At 40.3% G+C, this 20,328-nt stretch overlaps 2 protein-coding genes across 8 annotated transcripts in view; one reads left to right on the top strand and one right to left on the bottom strand.

Moving 5' to 3' along the window:
• LOC114651544 (tripartite motif-containing protein 16-like) overlaps window positions 1-20,328 on the bottom strand; it is a 737,769-nt gene that overhangs the window by 641,682 nt on the left and 75,759 nt on the right. The gene's annotated exons all lie outside the window — the stretch shown is intronic.
• LOC114652550 (E3 ubiquitin/ISG15 ligase TRIM25-like) overlaps window positions 2,578-20,328 on the top strand; it is a 487,506-nt gene continuing 469,755 nt past the window's right edge. For 5 of the 6 annotated variants that reach the window (XM_051927920.1, XM_051927921.1, XM_051927922.1 and 2 more), the window contains exons 1-4: window positions 2,579-3,237; window positions 7,146-7,241; window positions 14,587-14,820; window positions 15,975-16,134. In XM_051927920.1, coding sequence (XP_051783880.1) covers window positions 2,659-3,237; window positions 7,146-7,241; window positions 14,587-14,820; window positions 15,975-16,134 — 1,069 coding nt within the window. In that variant the 5' untranslated portion in view covers window positions 2,579-2,658. Of the gene's footprint in view, window positions 3,238-7,145; window positions 7,242-14,586; window positions 14,821-15,974; window positions 16,135-20,328 lie in introns of all 6 variants that reach the window. The other variant, XM_051927924.1, reaches the window with a different exon arrangement.

Genomic DNA, 20,328 nt, shown 5'->3' with positions numbered 1-20,328 from the left:
GGTGTGTTGATGTGCTAGTTATATAATCATCAACATATAAAAAGTATCACAACACAACAGTTGAAAGCTCTTTGAAGGATTCCACAGTGGACGACCTTGGGTGTATGTGGGCTGTTGAGAAGTGGAGGGTTTGCTTGTGGGGTTGAAATTTCCTGTCCACAACATCATCAGGCTTTGGCCACTCTGTTGTCCTCCAAAGCGTCTGTTTGCCCTGGCATGTGGATGGCACTCTGGGTAGTGCCACTATACTGTTTTAACTACACTGCGGCTTATTATCCTGGGTCACAGAATCACATTGCAGACTGCCTCTCTTGCTTGTCTTTCCCTAGTACTGCTGAGACTACTTCTGACAATGAACCGGAGTTTGTGGTGATTTAGTCTCTGGCTCTAACTGCCCTTTCACTGGCTGAGTTTGCTTCTGCCTCTGTATTTTACAGTGAATTAGCTGCCCTGAAAACTTCGATTACCAATGGTTAGCCATCTTCTCAGTGCTGTTGATACAGTTACACGTCTATATTTCTGATTATGAGATAAATTCAGTGTACAAGATGTTTATGTGTTATGTGGTGCTTGTCTCATTTCTCCTTTCTCTCAGCATCACCTGTTAGTTGCATTCAGTCATGTAGGTCACCAATGTAATGTATAAACTTGACACCATGTGTGTCAACTATATTGGTGGCCAGGGGCCATCTGTATAAACGGTGCGTAAGCACAAAATTGTTGTGTACAACCGTTTCCACGCTCACGTCGCAATGTATAAAAACTAAACTTGGTGTAAAGCCATGCACATTCTCACAACAACTCAAACCATGGTGTACGCAAGTTTTCAGCTCAGTTTTGCAAACTGGCAGCAACCATCGTTAAAGCAGTGCTACTGTTCCTGGGTGTCTCCCCTTTATTTTTTAGATTCACATCCCTGACGCGGATTTATCAAATACACTGACATTAACCGCATATTGTATTTTAGTTTATGGTATCTGATTCTAATCAACCTATAACCATATAATGGTGCACGGAATGGCCGAACTATTCTAAATATTATAGCTGCTTTAGCGTTTTTACCCTCAGTGCACCACTCAGAGTATTTTAACCCACCGTATCTGAGTGTGGAATCACAGCACTACAGCAGCTGATTGGAAACCTCTACCACAGATTGTGTCAAGAGCCGAGAGAATTATCGAGGTACAGCATCTAGCACATGGTGCCTCAGCCATGTGCACAGTCTATTTGAACACTCTTCCATCTGTGAAACACTTCAGAGCCTTTTCTGTACGGACCTCACGGTTCAGAAACCGTTTCATCACAAGAACTATAAACACACTCAATTAGTCCATCAAGTGCTCCGGTAGATCTGTTTGTACTTATAAGTACAATCACCTCACTGTAAACTTGTGATACAGTTGTAATATAGTACAACCTAAGCCTCTTATGCTTTCATATTGTATATTTTCATTATTTTTAATTGTATTATTCTTATTATCACTGTTGTTTTAGTTATTTTAACATTTTATAGGAAAATAAGTTTATGGAGGATTTCAATATTGAGTCTCAATTTACCATACAAAAACAATGAAGGAATTCAATTCAATTCAATAGAAGAGAGCGCATATTTACAAATGATGACAACTGGCGTCTAAATCAATTTAGGCACTATCTTCGTGGAGCTCTTGATATAATTTTTCAGATGAAATGCAGTAAAGCATATATATTACATTATACAGATACATTTTTAACTTAATTTAAATAATGTAAACTGTTATTAAATGTGTCGACATGGTGGACAGAGGTAGCGATGAGCAGACATCCTGTTCAGGGATTGTTCCTGCCTCGTGCTGTATGCTTCCTGGGACTGGCGTGACACTGGATGGATAGATGGATAGAATCATTGAACATGTACCTCGAAGATATTTCAATGTTCCTTAAAAGCTTTGAAGAATCAGCATTCTAAGCTTACAGATGGCTTGACATTTATTAAAGAGCTGATTGTGTGGCCATTGGTTACTTGGAGAAAGAAAAGGAAGGACAGGAATTGGGGGTTAGTATGTTTGAGAGAGAACAGTGCTGCTGCAATAAATTATTTCATCGAGGGTCGAGCACGGTATAGCAAGCATCAATTGTTTCTTCTCCTCCTAATTGATAAGTTAGAGAAGAGAACTTACTATGGGATGGACAGTTTGATTAATAAAGAGCACCAGCATAACTAGAATGAATAATCAGTTTAACAGCTCACTGTCTTGGTGTGCTGAAGGCTGCTTGGCCATCACATTACAAATCTGTTCAGGGTGATTTATGTGTTGTGTCTTGTTTTTATTTTATTTCATTTGTAAATGTGGACTGAGCTCTGAGCCTGTCTAACGTGAACTGCAGTATGCAGTAAATAAATAAGAAATACTGACGTGACAGTTTATCTCTTCTCTCACTGTATGTCTTATTATCACTTTATGGTCTTCATTCTCTGAGCTCCTGTCTCACATTAACTGTTCATCCTCAGTGTCTCCTCAGATGTTGTCTCTGTGAGCTCTCAGCTTTCTCTTTAAATCTCCTCCTCCTCCTCCTCCTCCTCACTGAGCAAAGACAAATATTCACTTTGGTTTCTTCACAAGTCACTTGCTTGTTTGTCTGACTGATTCTCTCTGCCTGCCTCTCCTCAGACTGACGATGGCTGAAGCCCAGCTGTTTGTATCACAGGACGAGTTCACCTGCTCGGTGTGTCTGGACACCCTGACTGATCCCGTCACCATCCCCTGTGGTCACAATTTCTGTCTGAAGTGCATCACCGACTACTGGGATCAAAGCCAAGAGTTCTTCTGTCCGCAGTGTAGAGAGAACTTCAGCACGAGGCCTGCTCTGCGAAGAAACACTCTGCTGAATGAAGTCATCAAAAAATTAAAGAAGACGGGACTCAGTTCTCCGCCATATAAGATTTATGCCATCCCTGGAGACGTGGAGTGTGATGCCTGTACTGGGAAGAAGTTCAGAGCAGTGAAGTCCTGTCTAACCTGCTTGGCCTCTTTCTGTCAGACTCATCTGCAGCCCCACTATGAAATAGCAGCCTGGAAGGGACACAAGCTGGTTGATCCTGATAGAAATTTGAAGGAGAAACTCTGTGAGAAACATCAAAAAAGTCTGGAGATGTTTTGCAGAACCGACAAGACGTTTATCTGCTTGATGTGTGCGATGACTGAACATGATGGTCATGAAAAGGTCGAGCTGGAGACGGAAAGAGAAGGAAAACAAGTAAGTGGGGTTTAATGTTTAATGGAAACTCAATATAAAATGAGTTAAGTGATACGTAAATGTAGTTTGTCAGAGAAATCCATTCCTTCATGTTGAGTAGTCTCAATTTGCTTGTATAGGACAGCAGAGAGTTTGAGCCTATCGTGGTGAGACTGGGTGGAAGACATGAAACAGTCCAGGGTGAAATACACAGTGTGATCCATGGACAGTCTAGTGAGCTGAGTGGTCTCATTAATCTGAACGGAGGCTCTTTGTGTTCTGATCACTTGTGTCTCGAGTACCTCAGGCCTCTCTAAAAGACACGTTACTCTCACATGTCAGTTAATATTGATGTCTGGGATTAAATCTAAAATTCTTATAATATGCATAGAAGTGGCTTTGTAATAAAGATTTTCTCACTTTATTAAGTTATTAAATAATTCTGCACCTAATTAGTGATCAGATATAATTTCATTTAGTCAGCTCCTTGATAATTACACTGTACGATTGTAAGATGGACAACATAAGAAATTTGGCAAACAAGTGGAGATCATCAAGCCCGTTTTTTCTTTGCTAATAAGTATGCTTCCCAAAATCTAATCCAGATTCTTCTTAAAGGTTATTGAGATTTCTTCTTAAACTCCATGTCTTAATAGTTTGCTCCTCAGTCCACAACTCTTTGTGTAAAAAAGAGCCTCCTGGCTTCAGTTTTAAATGCATGGCCACTTAATTTCCATTAATGTCTTTGAGAATGTATTTCACCCTTAAGAAGTAAAGAATTTTGCTGGTTCTGCTTTATCAATGCCTTTGAGGATTTTAAATACCGTGATGAGGTCCCCACGCTGTCTCCTCTGCTCACACTAAACATGTTTAACTCTCTGAGTCTGTCACAGTTGGCCTTGTCCTGAAGTCCTGAAATGCCCATAGTTGCTTTCCTCTGCTAAGCTCATGTGCTGCTTTGTCTTACTTATGTTTCACTTGAATATCAGCACGTCAGAAGATTGTATTCTTTAACTGTTTGCTCATTTGAGTCAATTCCTGAGATGCCCCAAAGGAAAATATCTGGTTTAAAATTTTCAGCAGTTGTTTCATTTAATATATTTACCCTAAAGTATCTGAATTTCTAAAGGTTCTGTCGTGTCTGGATGAGGAAGGAGCTTTTGACGGAGCTGAATGAGAATAGTTGTGTTCTGAATTTGGATTTGGTCTCAATGGTTGTGCATGGATTAAGTTACAGTACAGCAGTTCAGAAGTCTTGGTTTGTATAAATAAGATCCATTGTGACTCTTTCACTTTAGAATGTTGAACCAGACAGGGATGTCCATTATCACCGATGCTTTTTGTAACTGCAATTGAACCCTTAACTGTTCTTTTCCAGAAGCACTCAGAGGTAAAAGACATCATAATGAAAGGTGTTGAAAAGCAAAATGTCTTCATGCTGACCTTGTGTGCTTTATTGCAGGTCCACACCTGACATCGCTCATCCAAAGCCCAGCTCTTTTAAAATTCTGTAGTGCTTCCATGTTTGCTGACTTTTCCTGCCTTATATGCCTTTCTTTTAAACCTAACACCCTGCCCCTTGACTGTCTACCAGTTGGTTTCTTTTAGACTTTGACACATTTGCTTCACTAGACTTGAACACCTTTCAGTCCATACCTTCTGATCTCTTGATCCTAATAGATGGACAACCGCTACCCCTGAATTCTGTTCTGATTGTTACACAATAAAAACTCTGGTGTTTAAACATTCTGTGTTAATAAATAGTCAGGAATTACACTGATGAACTCCTTCTCTGCTTCATAGGGTTTCCCAGTTAATATTTGTATAATAAATTCCACCATTACTATCATAACCTCTGTAAATGTGCATTTTTTCAAATTGTTAAAAACTTAAAGATATTTTTTCAGTTTGCAGTATTTTTGTATTGTCCTCATTGCTGCAGGCTCAGTTCATTGGAGAGAAGCTGACAGTTAAAATACAATTACAAACTTTACAAATTACAACATGTACACACATAAAAAGAAAGATTAACTTAAACAGACATTAAACAAAGCAACTTCAACTGAGTAACATAAAAGGATCAAACAGGACACCTCCATTAAGATCATCATCAAGTTGAGGCCAGCTAACAAAAAAGGAGAGGAAATCAAAATCTACAACTGTCAGCAAATCCGGAGGAAATAAACCTCTGAAGGTTCAGCTGCCATTTTGAACTGAGGGAAGTCAGACAAGTCTGAAGACCTCAGCCTACTGGCCCTTCACCTCCTGCTGTTCCTTCTACCGTACACGTCTGTGCTGGACAGGCTAATCAGTCCTTTAACTCTTCAGTTCCAAGCCTCCTGATACCTCAGGTGTCTCAGTCATGGGCTACTAAGCAGCTTGGCAGTGGAGAAGCGGAAGAGCAGAATACTGAAATGAGAAAGGAAACAGAATAGAGAAGGTTTAGTAAGAGTTCATGATGATTATATGACTTACACTTTTATACAAATGACTAACAAACATATGTAATAAGTAAAGCTAACAGTGAGCTCTACTAGCTATGCCAGGCTAAAGTGGTGACTCATCAGCCTGAGAGTGAAGTGGCATCTCTTATATGAGCAGGCCAATCAGATCAAAGGTAAAAGTTCGACCTCCCTCTGTTGTTTTATTAATCCTTGGACTCTTCAGAAGACTGAAATCATGAGATCTTAATGTGCACTCTGTGTGAATGTGCAGATTAGTTCAGATATGTACAGTCAGTAGGGCCTCAGCCATTTTAAGCTATATATGCCTGTTTGACACTCTTATCTGTATTTGGTGGTTTCTAGCCCACTTCTAAAGTCAGGGCTGTACCCTTGGTGCTCATTAGTCAAATCTCTGTACCCTCACAGATTGGAAGGTGTTGGTTATTAATGAAATTCTACACCACCAACACACACTGTCATTTCTCAGTCTTGTGTATCAATTTCTCTTCTTGGCCTCAGTCAGGTTTCATTTCCTGCAGTCACATCTTATTTATGTGCTCCTCCATATAACTTCCATTCATTTGTTTTCTTTTTGATGGTCTTGCATATTCAGATCTCCTATTTAAAATGCATTGCAAATTTGACTTTGACTTATCCCCTGTAGTCAAGACATTTCAAAGTTGCCTTTTACACTTTTATTATTATCACGGCCTGTTCCTCTTCATGAACTTCTAAGCCTGGCCTTTCATAAACTTATGTTTTTGGTTTCCAGTCCTCTAGTTTGATTCAATATTTGTTTTTTGTATTAGTATATTTTTTTACTTTTTTGATTTTCCTATTAATATCCAGCCCAGCATATCCCTTAGTCTTAATAATATCACTGCCTGTTTCTCATTATGAGTTTGTAAACCTCAACTTCTTAAACTCCTTGTTAAAAGTCCACGACTGACCTCCTTGTTTGACTTCCCAAAACATCAGTGGATCCCATGCCAGGGGTGCCGCTGCCATCTGCTGTAAAAATCCCCCTGATGACCCTTATCCCTGTTCCCCTCCATCTTAAACCCAATGTGAGCCTCATGTTAAACTCTCTGATCTCTCCAGTCCTCCCTGGAGTGTCTTGTGTCACAGACAGCACTTCTGATAAGACCACCGGGTGTCTTCTACTCCTAATCTTACACCAGTGAGCCTTCAGACTGTCTCCTTTATTTGTAGCTCTCTTCAAGCCCAAACTCCATCTTGAATTGAATTGTTAAATTAAACCTTTATTTGAATGTTTGTGTGATATTCATATTTGTTTCATTAAATCTCTGAGTGTCACCTACTGTGTCAATATGAAGACAAGTGTGACAGATACAATAAGTTGTGTCATGGAATGTGAAACAAATGTGTTGTACAAATTTAATCACTCAAAATGACACCATGAGCTCAGAAAGTGGAAGTGAATTCTGATAAGACCCCCATGTGTCCTCTTGTGTGTCCAAACAGAAACAGCTGGGGGCGACACTGAGGGGAATTAGGAAAAGACTTGAAGAGAAAGAGAAGAAACTGAAGGAGACGAGGAGAACAGTGGAGGAGATGAAGGTGAGTGGAATTAAGATGACACTTCATATCAAAGAGAGGAAAAAAACTAAAAGGGTTGTGAGAGTTTGTGGTGATGACGTGTGAGGACAGGGAGATGGAGAAGGAGAGAAGATGGTTTATTGTGTCCTTCATGGTGTTTCACTGCTGACAGCATTTCATGTTTTAGTCATTAGGAATTCAGACCACAAGACTCTCATGTCCTCAGGTTTCTCATTCCTCTACTTAAAGGTGACTTCACTCCCCTAACAATAACTCATAATGAAGGTTGGCACTGATGTTCTGAGTTGGATCAGTCGACACAACATTCCCTAATGGACTTTCTCTGTTCATTCTGATATGTCGCAGCTTTATTGGACTACATAAGTGAAGGTGTTAGGCTGCTGGACTGAGTGCTGATAACGCGCACCTCCACCTGTTTACATTCTGATCTGCTGAAACGGGCCGATTGCTGCCACTCACCTTCCTAAACTAATATAAGGACAGGCCAATATCAGCCCATGAAGAGTCCTGCTGTACATTCATCTATTGATATCATCAGCTCTGTCGAAAAGACAGTTATAAGGTTGTTGTGATGTGAGATTTTGCATACAAGTTGATAAATATTTTTTATGTCTTTATTTGTAATTTAGGCAAAGTAATGTAATTTACTAGATAGATAGATAGATAGATAGATAGATAGATAGATAGATAGATAGATAGATAGATAGATAGATAGATAGATAGATAGATAGATAGATAGATAGATAGATAGATAGATAGATAGATAGATAGATAGATAGATACTTTATTAATCCCGATGGGAAATTCACATTCTTCAGCAGCAGCATACTGATACAATAAATAATATTAAATTAAAGAATGATAATAATACAGGTGAAAAACAGACAATAACTATGTATAATGTTAAATATTAACGTTTACCCCCCCTGGTGGAATTAAAGAGTCGCATAGTTTGGGGGAGGAACGATCTCCTCAATCTGTCTGTGGAGCAGGACAGTGACAGCAGTCTGTCGCTGAAGCTGCTCTTCTGTCTGGAGATGACATTATTTAGTGGATGCAGTGGATTCTCCATAATTGATAGGAGCCTGCTGAGCGCCCTTCGCTCTGCCACAGATGTTAAACTGTCCAGCTCCATGCCAACAATAGAGCTTGCCTTCCTCACCAGTTTGTCCAGGCGTGAGGCGTCTTTCCTCTTAATGCTGCCTCCCCAGCACACCACTGCGTAGAAGAGGGCGCTCGCCACAACTGTTTGATAGAACATCTGCAGCATCTTATTGCAGATGTTGAAGGAAGCCAGCCTTCTAAGGAAGTATAACCGGCTTTGTCCTTTCTTGCACAGCGCATCAGTATTGGCAGTCCAGTCTAATTTATCATCCAGCTGCACTCCCAGATATTTATAGGTCTGCACCATCTGCACACAGTCACCTTTGATGATCACTGGGTCTATGAGGGGTCTGGGCCTCCTAAAATCCACCACCAGCTCCTTGGTTTTGCTGGTGTTCAGGTGTAGGTGGTTTGAGTCGGACCATTTAACAAAGTCATTGATTAGGTCCCTATACTCCTCCTCCAGCCCATTCCTGATACAGCCCACGATAGCAGTGTCATCAGCGAACTTTTGCACATGGCAGGACTCCGAGTTGTATTGGAACTCCGATGTATATAGGCTGAACAGGACCGGAGAAAGTACAGTCCCTTGTGGCACTCCTGTGTTGCTGACCACAATGTCAGATGTGCAGTTCCCAAGACGCACATACTGAGGTCTGTCTTTAAGATAGTCCACGATCCATGCCACTAGGTATGAATCTAATCCCATCTCTGTCAGCTTGTCCCTAAGGAGCAGAGGTTGGATTGTGTTGAAGGCGCTAGAGAAGTCTAGAAACATAATTCTTACAGCACCACTGCCTCTGTCCAAGTGAGAGAGGGATCGGTGTAGCATATAGATGATGGCATCTTCCGCTCCCACCTTCTCTTGATATGCAAACTGCAGAGGGTCAAGGGCGTGTTGAATCTGTAGCCTAAGGTGGTGAAGCAGCAGCCTCTCCATGGTCTTCATCACATGTGATGTCAGAGCAACAGGCCGAAAGTCATTCAGCTCACTAGGACGTGATACCTTTGGGACTGGAGTGATACAAGATGTTTTCCAAAGCCTCGGGACTCTCCCCTGTTCCAGGCTCAGGTTGAAGATGCGCTGTAGAGGACCCCCCAGCTCCGATGCACAGACCTTCAGCAGTCGTGGCGATACTCCATCTGGACCCGCTGCTTTGCTGGCACGAAGTCTCCTCAGCTCTCTGCTCACTTGCGCTGTTGTTATTATGGGTGGGGATGTTTTTCCTATGCTGGTATCAGCAGAAGGATGTGTGGAGGGTGCAGTACTCCGAGGTGAGAGTGAGAGTGGGTTAGGGTGGTCAAACCTGTTAAAAAAGTTGTTCATTTGGTTTGCTCTCTTCACGTCTCTCTCAATGGTGGTACCCCGCTTCGAGCTGCAGCCAGTGATGATCTTCATCCCATTCTGTTACATTAGTGAGAAGCATTCATGTTTACCCCCCCCTTTAGGACTGAGTCTCTTTGAATTTTACAACAGAATATAGGGGAAGTGCCTTAAACCGGTTTGGTGAGTGTTTCTCTGCTAAAGTCTCTCTCAACCCCCCGCATGAAAGCCAGGCTGCCTAACTGGCAAACTTTAGCTTAACAAATGTTTTGGGACAGGTGTGAAGATGTTGTGTTCCCCCATTGGTCTGAAGTATGGCTGTTTGGAATTGGCTTGCATCAGAAGCCTTTAAGTACCATGATGCCCTACTGGCTCTAGGGGTTGGACAGAACATCTATAAATTTGCTCACTCCCTCACACTATCTCTTTCTTACCAAACTTCTGAATGACCATCTCACACCATGAACTGAAAAGGACAACAAAATGAAGAGCACAGCTCGGCAGCCATAATAAGACAGGCATGCAGCCTGTTCTGAAGAAAGCTGACCACAAATGAGGCCTTAACTAGAGACATTTTAAGTAAAAAACAAGTCTGTGTACCGCCTGAAACTACACATCACCATTTAATCAGGTGGTATGGTTGCCAATATTTAAATGTACTTTGCATATTGTTATTATTTATGAATATTATCAGCAATACATTGTTTAAATTGTAACTTAACTCCTGCTTGTCTTTTACTACACCTAATTGCCTGAGGTTATAGATATAGAAGGGAGAGGTTATATACTATAATACCTTATAAACAGTGGAAAGTCTGTGGGATTTGTGGCGTTCTGACAAAGGCTACATATTAATTATACAAAAGGGGAAAGTAGAGCAATATAGTACTTTACCAAGACAAAACAAAAGCAATTTCGGAAAAGAAGGAAAAAATAAACAATCAAAAAAGAAAGACACAAAGATGAAAATGACATTCAACACACAATAACCGCCATACATGTGAATAAAAATATACAGAGTGAAATACACACCTCCGCCCTTCTGAAGTTCACACAATACTCCAGAGTTCAAGTTGTCTGATTATAATGTGAAAATGAATTGGAGAAGTTGGCCAGTGAAAGAATCTGAAATTTTAAATGTAAAATGTTTTCACAGTCGGTACTGAGCCATTATAATAAAAGGACTGCAGTGAGCTCACCGAGTCTGCTAGTTGGGATTAAATTCAAGATTCACATCCGTGGAGATGATCGCTGACCTTCACTTATTTAGACAGGTCTTCAAAGACGCAGTTCCTTTTTACAGATGCTGCTCTGTTTAGCAATTTTTCCTGTGTTTTTCCTCCAATTGTTGGATATGTATATGTATATACAATCTAGACGAGAACAGGGAATTCAGCCCAACAAGCTCACTAATCCAGTCCACTTTATTCTTCTAAGGGTAACATCAAGTCGAGTTTTGAAAGTCCCGAAAGTCCTACTCTCTACCACACTACTTGGTAGCGTATTCCAAGTGTCTATGGTTCTTTGCATGAAGAAAAACTTAGCAATATTTGTGCAAAATTTACCCTTAACAAGTTATCAACTGTGACTTTGTGTTCTTAATGAACTCATTTTAAAGTCACCATCTCAATCCACTGTACTAATTCCCTTCACAATTTTAAACACTTCAATCATGTCACCTCTTAATTTCCTTTTGCTTAAACTTTTTTATCTTTCATCATAACTCATCCCCTGTAGCCCTGAATCAGCCTAGTCGCTCTTCTCTGGACCTTCTCTAGTGCTGCTGTGCCCTTTTTGTAGCCTGGATTCAAATTAAATAAAGAGAAAACCAAAATCTTAGTGATTGGCAATAATGGATACAATGAGGCTATTAGAAATAAACTGAATATATTAGGATTAAAAGTCAAAATGGAGGTAAAAAGCTTAGGGGTAACTGTTGACTGTAATCTAAATTTTAAATCACATATTAATCAGATCACTAGGACAGCATTTTTTCACTTAAGAAACATAGCAAAAGTTAGACCTCTTATATCATTGAAAGATGCTGAGAAATTAGTTCACGCGTTTGTTTTCAGTCGACTAGATTACTGTAACGCACTCCTCTCAGGACTACCCAAAAAAGACATCAATCGTTTGCAACGAGTGCAGAATGCAGCTGCTAGAATCCTAACCAGGAAAAGAAAATCCGAGCACATCACATCAGTCTGAGCGTCACTACACTGGTTACCTGTGTCATTCAGGATTGACTTTAAAATTCTGCTTATGGTTTATAAAGCCTTAAATAATCTCATCTCCATCTTATATATCAAAATGTCTGACATCTTATATTCCAAATCGTAACCTCAGATCCTCAACTTAGTGTCTCCTTAGAATTCCAAGAGCAAAACTTAAAAGAAGTGGTGAAGCGGGCGGCCTTCTGCTGTTATGCACCTCAAATCTGGAACAGCTTGCCAATAGGAATTCGCCAGGCTAATACAGTGGAGCACTTTAAAAAACTGCTGAAAACACATTACTTTAACATGGCCTTCTCATAACTTCACTGTAATTTAATCCTGATATTCTGTATATCCAATTCATTATAATAACTATTCATTCAAAATCTGTACTAACCCCTACTCTCTCTTCTGTTTCCTTTTCCGGTGTCCTTTTGGTGGTGGCGCAAGCACCGTGATGTTCCAGCTATAATGGATGGATTAAAAACCAGAAGTCTGTATGACCATCACCATCAAGTGACTCCATGAGAACCCTAACTACAAAGAGGACTATTTCATTTATGTTAGGTAGAATGCCCAGAGGGGACTGGATGGTCTCATGGCCTGGAACCCCTACAGATTTTATTTTTTTCTCCAGCTTTCTGGAGTTTTTTTTTTTTTTTTTTTTCTGTCCACCCTGGCCATTGGACCTTACTCCTTTTCTATGTTAACTAATGTTGTCTTATTTTAATTTCTTATTTGTCTTTTATTTTTCTTCATTATGTAAAGCACTTTGAGCTACTTTTTGTATGAAAATGTGCTATATAAATAAATGTTGTTGTTGTTGTTAGAGATCAAAATTGCACACAGGACTCCAGATGAGGCCTCACCAGTGCTTTATAGAGTTTGAGCAGAACCTCCTGTGACTTGTACTCCACACATCAAGGCTCTATATAACCTGACATTCTGTTAGCCTTCTTAAAGGCTTCTGAACACTGTTTGGGAGTTGATAGCATTGAGTCCACTACATCTCCTAAATCCTTCTCATAAGGTGGACTCTCGATTTTCAGACCTCCCATTGTGTATTCAAACCTCACATTTTTACTTTCCTATGTGTAACACTTTACATTTACTGACATTAAATTTCATCGTCCACAAATCTGCCCAAGCCTGTATGCTATCCAAGTCCTTCTGTAATGATATAATGGATTCCAAATTAACGGCCAATCCTCCTGTCTTGGTATCATCTGCAAACTTAACCAGCTTGTTACTTATATTCCTTCCTAAATCATTTATATATATTAAAAATAGCAGCGGCCCCAGCACTGCCCCCTGCTGGTCACCACTCTTAACATTGACCAGTTCTGATGAGATTCCTCGCACCATCACCTTCTACTTCCTGTGTTTGAGCCAATTCTGCACCCTTCTACAAACATCACCCTGAACTGCCACTTCTTTTAGTTTGATGCCCAACCTCTCATGTGGCACCTTATCAAATGCTTTCTGAAAGTCCAGATTAATAATCTCATCTGCTCCACTTTGATTGTATCCTTTTGTTGCCTCCTCATAGAATTCCAGCATGTTAGTCAAACACGACATCCCTCTTCTGTCACCCTTTTTATATAATGAGATAATATTTAACGTTTTCCAGTCCTTCATGATTTACCCAGTATGTTCACTGTTTGTATTTTTTAATTCCCCTTTACTATTTTTGGTGCACTCCATCTCCTCCTTGACTCTTCTTTTACTACTGAAATACTGAAAGAATCTCTTAGGGTCGTCTTTCGCCTTATCTGCTATATTCCTCTCCACATGTCTTTTAGGCTCCCTGATATCCTTCTTACTGGTTGCCCTGATGTTCTCATATGCCTTACAATTCACAATGGGGTTATTAGTCTTATATGCATTATGGTTTGTTTTTTCCTTTGCAGCTTTTTAAAAAAGTTTTTATTAACCCACTGTGGAGATTTTTAAAATTTCCAATGAATTTCAATTTTAGGTTTGTACCTGTCCTGCATTACATGTAAAACATTTTAAAACCTGCTCCACTGCTCCTCGGCTGTCTCCACACTTAAAAGCTTATCCCAGTTTATCCTCCTTAGACTTTGTCACATCTGCTCAAAATTGGCCCTACCAAAGTTCAACTTGACAGTTTTTGTCTTTTCACAATAGCACTATATATATTTTATTTTCACACAATTACCTCACAACAGACCAGCTTTTCTTGAACAACAGCCATTCTTCTTCTTCTTCTTCTTCTTCTTCTTCTTCTTCTTCTTCTTCTTCTTCTTCTTCTTCTTCTTCTTCTTCTTCTTCTTCTTCTTCTTCTTCTTCTTCTTCTTCCTCTATTCTCCACTGCAAGTTAACATTGTCCTGCTCCTCTCTCAAACCCAGGATGACAAGGACATGCTCTTTTTAAAGACCACCCTGTGTAACTCTACCAGGGTCCTCACATGACAATAGGCTGTCCCCTAGTAGCTTATGCCAATGACTCCCATAGATCCTACAGAGCTGCTTATTAAGACTGCATATTCCATAAAGACCTACAAGTGCCTTAAGAAGATGCTGCTACCTAGAGAACCAGGGAATACTAGGTAGGAAATACTCCTGCCACTCTTCTCCTAATTCAACCTCTCCTCTAAAACATCAAAATACTAACAAAGTGTCGTGTGACTGTTTTTTTTAATTGGGTGACTCAATTCAATATTTTTCTTGTATCCAACAGCTTTCTGTGGAAAGAGTGATGGGGGAACATGAGAAGAGCTTCGCTGATCTGATTCACTGCATTGAGGAAACCCACAAGAAACTAACAGAGAAGATCAGAGAACAAGAAAAGAGAGAAACAGAGAAGGCTGAAGGAGTCATGGAGCAACTGGAGAAGGAGATCGAGGAGCTGAAGAGGAGAGAAGCTGAGCTGAAGGAGCTTTCAGAGTCCAAGGACCATCTCCACTTCCTACAGGTGAGAGCAACACTTCAAAGGGAGTCTGATCAGACTGAGGGGTGTGTGACCTGAGAAACTTCAAAATCAAAAGAGCTGAGGAGTTTTTACAAATGACAATAACAGGTCATTCAGTCCAATTTCATATTTGACTAATATTTCCACAATTTTTGCAAAAATCTGAACGCTCAGCCTTCATCTGTATGACAGGGAGATAAATCTACAGTTGTTTGTTTGAAGAAACAAATTTATATGATATTTATTCTTAGTAAGACACATTTTAAATGATGCCACCTGAGAAAAGAAGACACCAGCTCCTTCATATCTTTCACTGATGACATTCAAATCCTTCAGCATTTCCTCACAGCTCAAACCCCACAGTCCAGTCTGGTCTCTCTTCTTCTTCTCAACTTCCTTTTGTGCTGTTTTCTCATTTCTCTAACACACAATATTCCTGATGTGGTCCCACAAGTGTGTTTTACAGAGCAGATTACAGAACTATGATGAGCACAAAAGGCTCCCAAGTATTTCTGACAAGTCACACACTTTCTAGTGGCAGACCGTCAATTGTAAGATTATACTGAATAGTGTGTGCAAGTCCATCCATCCATCCATTATCCGTAATCCTAACTACAGGGTCACAGGGGTCTGCTGGAGCCAATCCTAGCCAACACAGGGTGCAAGGCAGGAAACAAACCCCGGGCAGGGCACCAGCCCACTGCAGTGTGTGTAAGTCTTTGGATTTAATTTAATTGCCAAATTTCCCTCCCGTGGACATATACACTCTATCTATCTATCTATCTATCTATCTATCTATCTATCTATCTATCTATCTATCTATCTATCTATCTATCTATCTATCTATCTATCTATCTATCTATCTATCTATCTATCTATCTATCTATCTATCTATCTATCTATCTATCTACATTAAAGAGCCCAATGTCTTGTTTTGTCTGCTAAATCAATTCTGCCCCTGCCTGTCCGCTGCCCACTCAGTCCACTTATCTACACTTTGATGATTAGCCTCTTATGGACTTCTGTTCTAGAAGCTTTTTAAAAGTCAAGGCCAATGACATTTTTTGATCCACCACACTGATATTAACTTAATAGGAGGTCCTTTTTATTAATGTTACTTTTTATTTCTCCTTGTCCCCTGTTTTCTGTTGATGCAGACTTTCTCATCTCGCTGTGTTCTTCCTGTTGATGGAGACTCGCTCAGCTTCACTGTCACGGCTGACTTTTCTTCTGAGGATCTGCGAAAGGAGCTGTCATGTTTGAAAAAGAGTCTGGAGAATATCTGCCAGCAGGACATCATGACAAGGACTCCATCAGGTGTGGAATCTAGTGATTTGGTGTTCACTGTTAGAGTCCATTAGAAAGAGAAGAGTGACGATCACAGGGACAATGGGACGCCTGTAGAAGGCCTGCTCTTTTACATTAATCTCTAAGCCTTTACTGTTAAGATTTTTTTCATAATGTCCCTTACAATGACTAGCTGAGTGATATCACACTCTCATATTAAACAGTTCTTGAATGTTTAAGGAAAATATTTAATTTCTTATTAGCATAGTGAAGCACTGTTTTTTTAAGCACTGTTAATGTTACAATGGTCCGTCTATCTGTTTTGATCGTGTTGTACATTTATGAACCTCTGAGCACTGGACATGCTAGTCCTCACATTCATCTTTCTCTGTGCTTCTTGTTTCTTCTGTTCCTTGCACATGCTTCTCTCTGGTGGACACTGGCTGACGTTATGTTCTGGCACAATCGTCAGACGTTTATTGCTTTATGTATATAGAGATACTTTTTCTGTTTACTCTCTTAAAAGCTACTTCTTCATTTCAAATTAGGATTCTTTGCATTTGCTCTGCATAACGACCCACATAAAATAAGGAACAGAAAGTTGTGTTAAACTGGCAGGGCCTGCTCGGTGTACAAATGAAGTGTTGTGAACTTGAAAGTAGTGACGACATAAATGTAATTGAATTGGGATCAACTTCAGTGCTTTGTAAAATCATAAAATCTGAATGAGCTTTTGCTGTCTTCTCTGTCCTTTACATTCTTTCAGATGGGCTCCTCATTAAAAGTTCACGTTAATCAATTTTCCACCATGCTTCCACAGGCTCATGTGTTTTCTAAGTGTGGTGTCATATACTCAGACTCATTACACACACTGACATTAAAGAGAGTTTCACACAGCAAGAGTTTTTCTTCATATATTTTGGTGGAAAAGATAAGAACATTAGAGGAGTGCATTAGAACCCTGACCACTTCAGGACCACCTAAATACTCCACTGAGTGCACATAACAAGTTCACAGGTGAAACACATTAACAGACTTTACAAATTATAAATGACTAGTAAAATACCAGCGCTTCGCAGCAGTGAAGTACTGCTTTTAAATTTTAAATAATAAACTAAGGGAAAATGTACCAATAATTATTTGTTAAGGATCTCTTTGTATACCACGTTGTCAGTTCGCCCCTCCGGTTGTAATATGACCAAGCTGTGCGCTGAGCTTACTCTTGAGCATGCAACGTATAGTTGGCCATGTGAAAAGCAATCTTGCCTCAAATCAATGCCACGCTTTTGTAGGGTCTGTCCCTGAGACTTATTAATTGTCATTGGGAAGCAGAGCCTTACAGGAAATTGGAGGTGTTTGAATTGAAATGGGAGATCAGAGGGTATAACGGGGATGCGAGGAATAAAAACTCTCACCCCTGAGCCACCGCCAGTAAAAATAGTTGCCTCAATTAGGTTCTTTTGCAGGCATGTGACTTGAAGTCTCGTGCCATTACAAAGTTTCGGTGGCTGTAAGTTTCTCAGTAACATTATTGGTGCCCCAACCTTCAAAATTAGATTATGCTCAGGAGTGCCTGGAGGATTCAGAGTGTGGACCGAGCTGCAGGCTATGGACGTATATATGTACGTAAGTAGGATTCAGTTAGCGTTGGGAACCCGCGTACCAAATTTCTTGAAGATGGGCCAATTAAGTAACAAAGACCGCTGGAAAGTTCAATATGGCGGCCGACAGTGGTGTCATACCACCAAAATAAGTACGTACATTGTTTTCGGTTAGCGCTGGTAAGCTGCCTACCAAATTTTATGAAGATGGGGCCATAAATAAGAAAGTTTAACATGGCGGACATTGACGACCGTTATGACCGTTACATGTAGGATTTCAAAATGAAACCTGCTTAACTTGTGTAAGTAAACTGTAAGGAATGAGCCTGCCAAATGTCAGCCTTCTACCAACACGGGAAGTTGGAGAGTTAGTGATGAGTGAGTCAGTGAGGGCTTTGGCTTTTATTAGTATAAATGTATATGTGTATGTATATATGTGTGTGTGTGTGTATGTGTGTGTACATATATATATATATATATATATATATATATATATATATATATATATATATCCATCCATCCATTTTCCAACCCACTGAATCCGAACACAGGGTCACGGGGGTCTGCTGGAGCCAATCCAAGCCAACACAGGGCACAAGGCAGGAACCAATCCCGGGCAGGGTGCCAACCCACCGCAGGACACACACAAACACACCCACACACCAAGCGCACACTAGGGCCAATTTAGAATCGCCAATCCACCTAACCTGCATGTCTTTGGACTGTGGGAGGAAACCCACGCAGACACGGGGAGAACATGCAAACTCCACGCAGGGAGGACCCGGGAAGCGAACCCAGGTCCCCAGATCTCCCAACTGCGAGGCAGCAGCGCTACCCACTGCGCCACCGTGCCGCCCTGTGACATCTATATAGTATGTATATAAAAACACGCGCGTATTCGAATGCAATGTTGTGTCAAAATTTCAAAGTAATTGGTGAAGAACTTTCGGAGATTTAAGGTTTTGAACAAACGAACATTTACATTTTTATTTATATAGATGTATATATTTATGTATATATATGGTTTTGGCAGCCAAGCGCTTTTTTTCCAACCTAGAAGACGTCTCTTGAGATCCGTTTAATCGCCTCGTTGATTGCATGTCCTCCAAGGTAGTTTCAATCCCCATTTCCTGCACCGAGTCATCTCCCCTTTTATGAGTGACTGTGTTAGTCGCCGTACTTCGTACAGGTCTTTGAACGCACTGAATACTTGTAACTGGTTTCACCCGTCGGCTACTTTCGACAGGGAATGGAAGCAATTGTCGAGTAACAAAAATTATTTGTAAGTGATTCCGCATTGAAGAAATAGTAAAAACTTGATCACTTGAGTCAATACCTAAAGAAATACACACAGCAAATGCAATTGAGAATACACCAGAATCTGTAGGATTTAATTGTTGCTGTGCGTCTTCATAAACTATGGGAGGTTTGTAAGGAAACAAAGCACGAAGGAAACGAAGCTGCTCTTTGGTGAGACTGAAGTTTTTTATCAGCGTTTAAACTGTCATAGACATGAATTAGAGCACCATCATATTAGGTACACACCCAGTGAGTCACTCGTTCAGTAGCTGTAGAAGGTAATATTTGAATATGTTTTGCATTTTGTGGAATGGGCATTATAGGTATGTCAGGAGTCCACATTAGCGAAACCTCTTGAGGTTGGAAAATTGTATGCGCACCTAAAATTTCGTTGAATTTGCTCATGTGATTTGTTGATAAATAATCATTATTTACCAACTCATTCATTGCAAAATCTGACAGTGGTAAGATCACTCCTTCCATAACACTAAACACAAACACTAAGTAGACACTAACACTAAAAAACGGCAACACCGCTGGGAAGAACACTAAATGAGATTTAATAAGTTTAGTAGACTTTTACTTTAACTTCTTTATTATAGCAGCTGAGGGGACACTGGCGTGCGCTTGTTGTTGCCGCTCCTCCCTGTTAACAACACTTTTTGCAAAATTCGCTTTAATTCTGCACTTTCTTACGCTTGTTTTATTTCGTTTATTGTACGTATAGTTCGTGGATACAGCTGACTCGAATTGCATGGATTATGGCTTCGGGGAGATCACGCCTAAAATTACCAAGCGTTACTGTTTATGGCTGTGTATTGGAACATCAAATCCTGCTTCCTCCTCCTGCTGCTTGCTATCGCCGCTCACCTATGCTACCACACCCGCCTGTCCTACCGGCTCCGTTGTGCTGTGCTGTTTCTACACTGCTATCAGCTAAGTATCACTCACTATTTTAGCGCCTTGAGTACTGAGAAAAACGCTATATAAATGTAATGAATTATTATTATTTATTATTAAACACTAAAGTACAAAAACGAAGTAGAAAGTAACACTAAACCGCAACACCGCCAGGAACACCGGCACACCGCGTCTACTAAACACTAAGAAACACTAAAGGAAAAAATACTATTCAGTAAGTACTGCGTCTACTAAACAGTAAATCAGTAAAGAGAAAGGACTAACCGCGTCAGCTGCGGAGCTCAGCTCGGAGCGAAATGAAGTGAATGGGAGGGGAGATGATCACGTGACTCCCCCACCTGCCTTAACTCTCCGTCCCTCCACAAACATAGCCACACAGATCCCAACTCTCCTTAATATATAT

The sequence above is a fragment of the Erpetoichthys calabaricus genome, chromosome 5 (assembly GCF_900747795.2).
Source record: "Erpetoichthys calabaricus chromosome 5, fErpCal1.3, whole genome shotgun sequence".
NCBI classification, from domain to species: Eukaryota; Metazoa; Chordata; class Cladistia; order Polypteriformes; family Polypteridae; genus Erpetoichthys; species Erpetoichthys calabaricus.
Note: the sequence above shows the minus strand (reverse complement) of the source record. Positions and strands in the feature narration are given on the sequence as shown.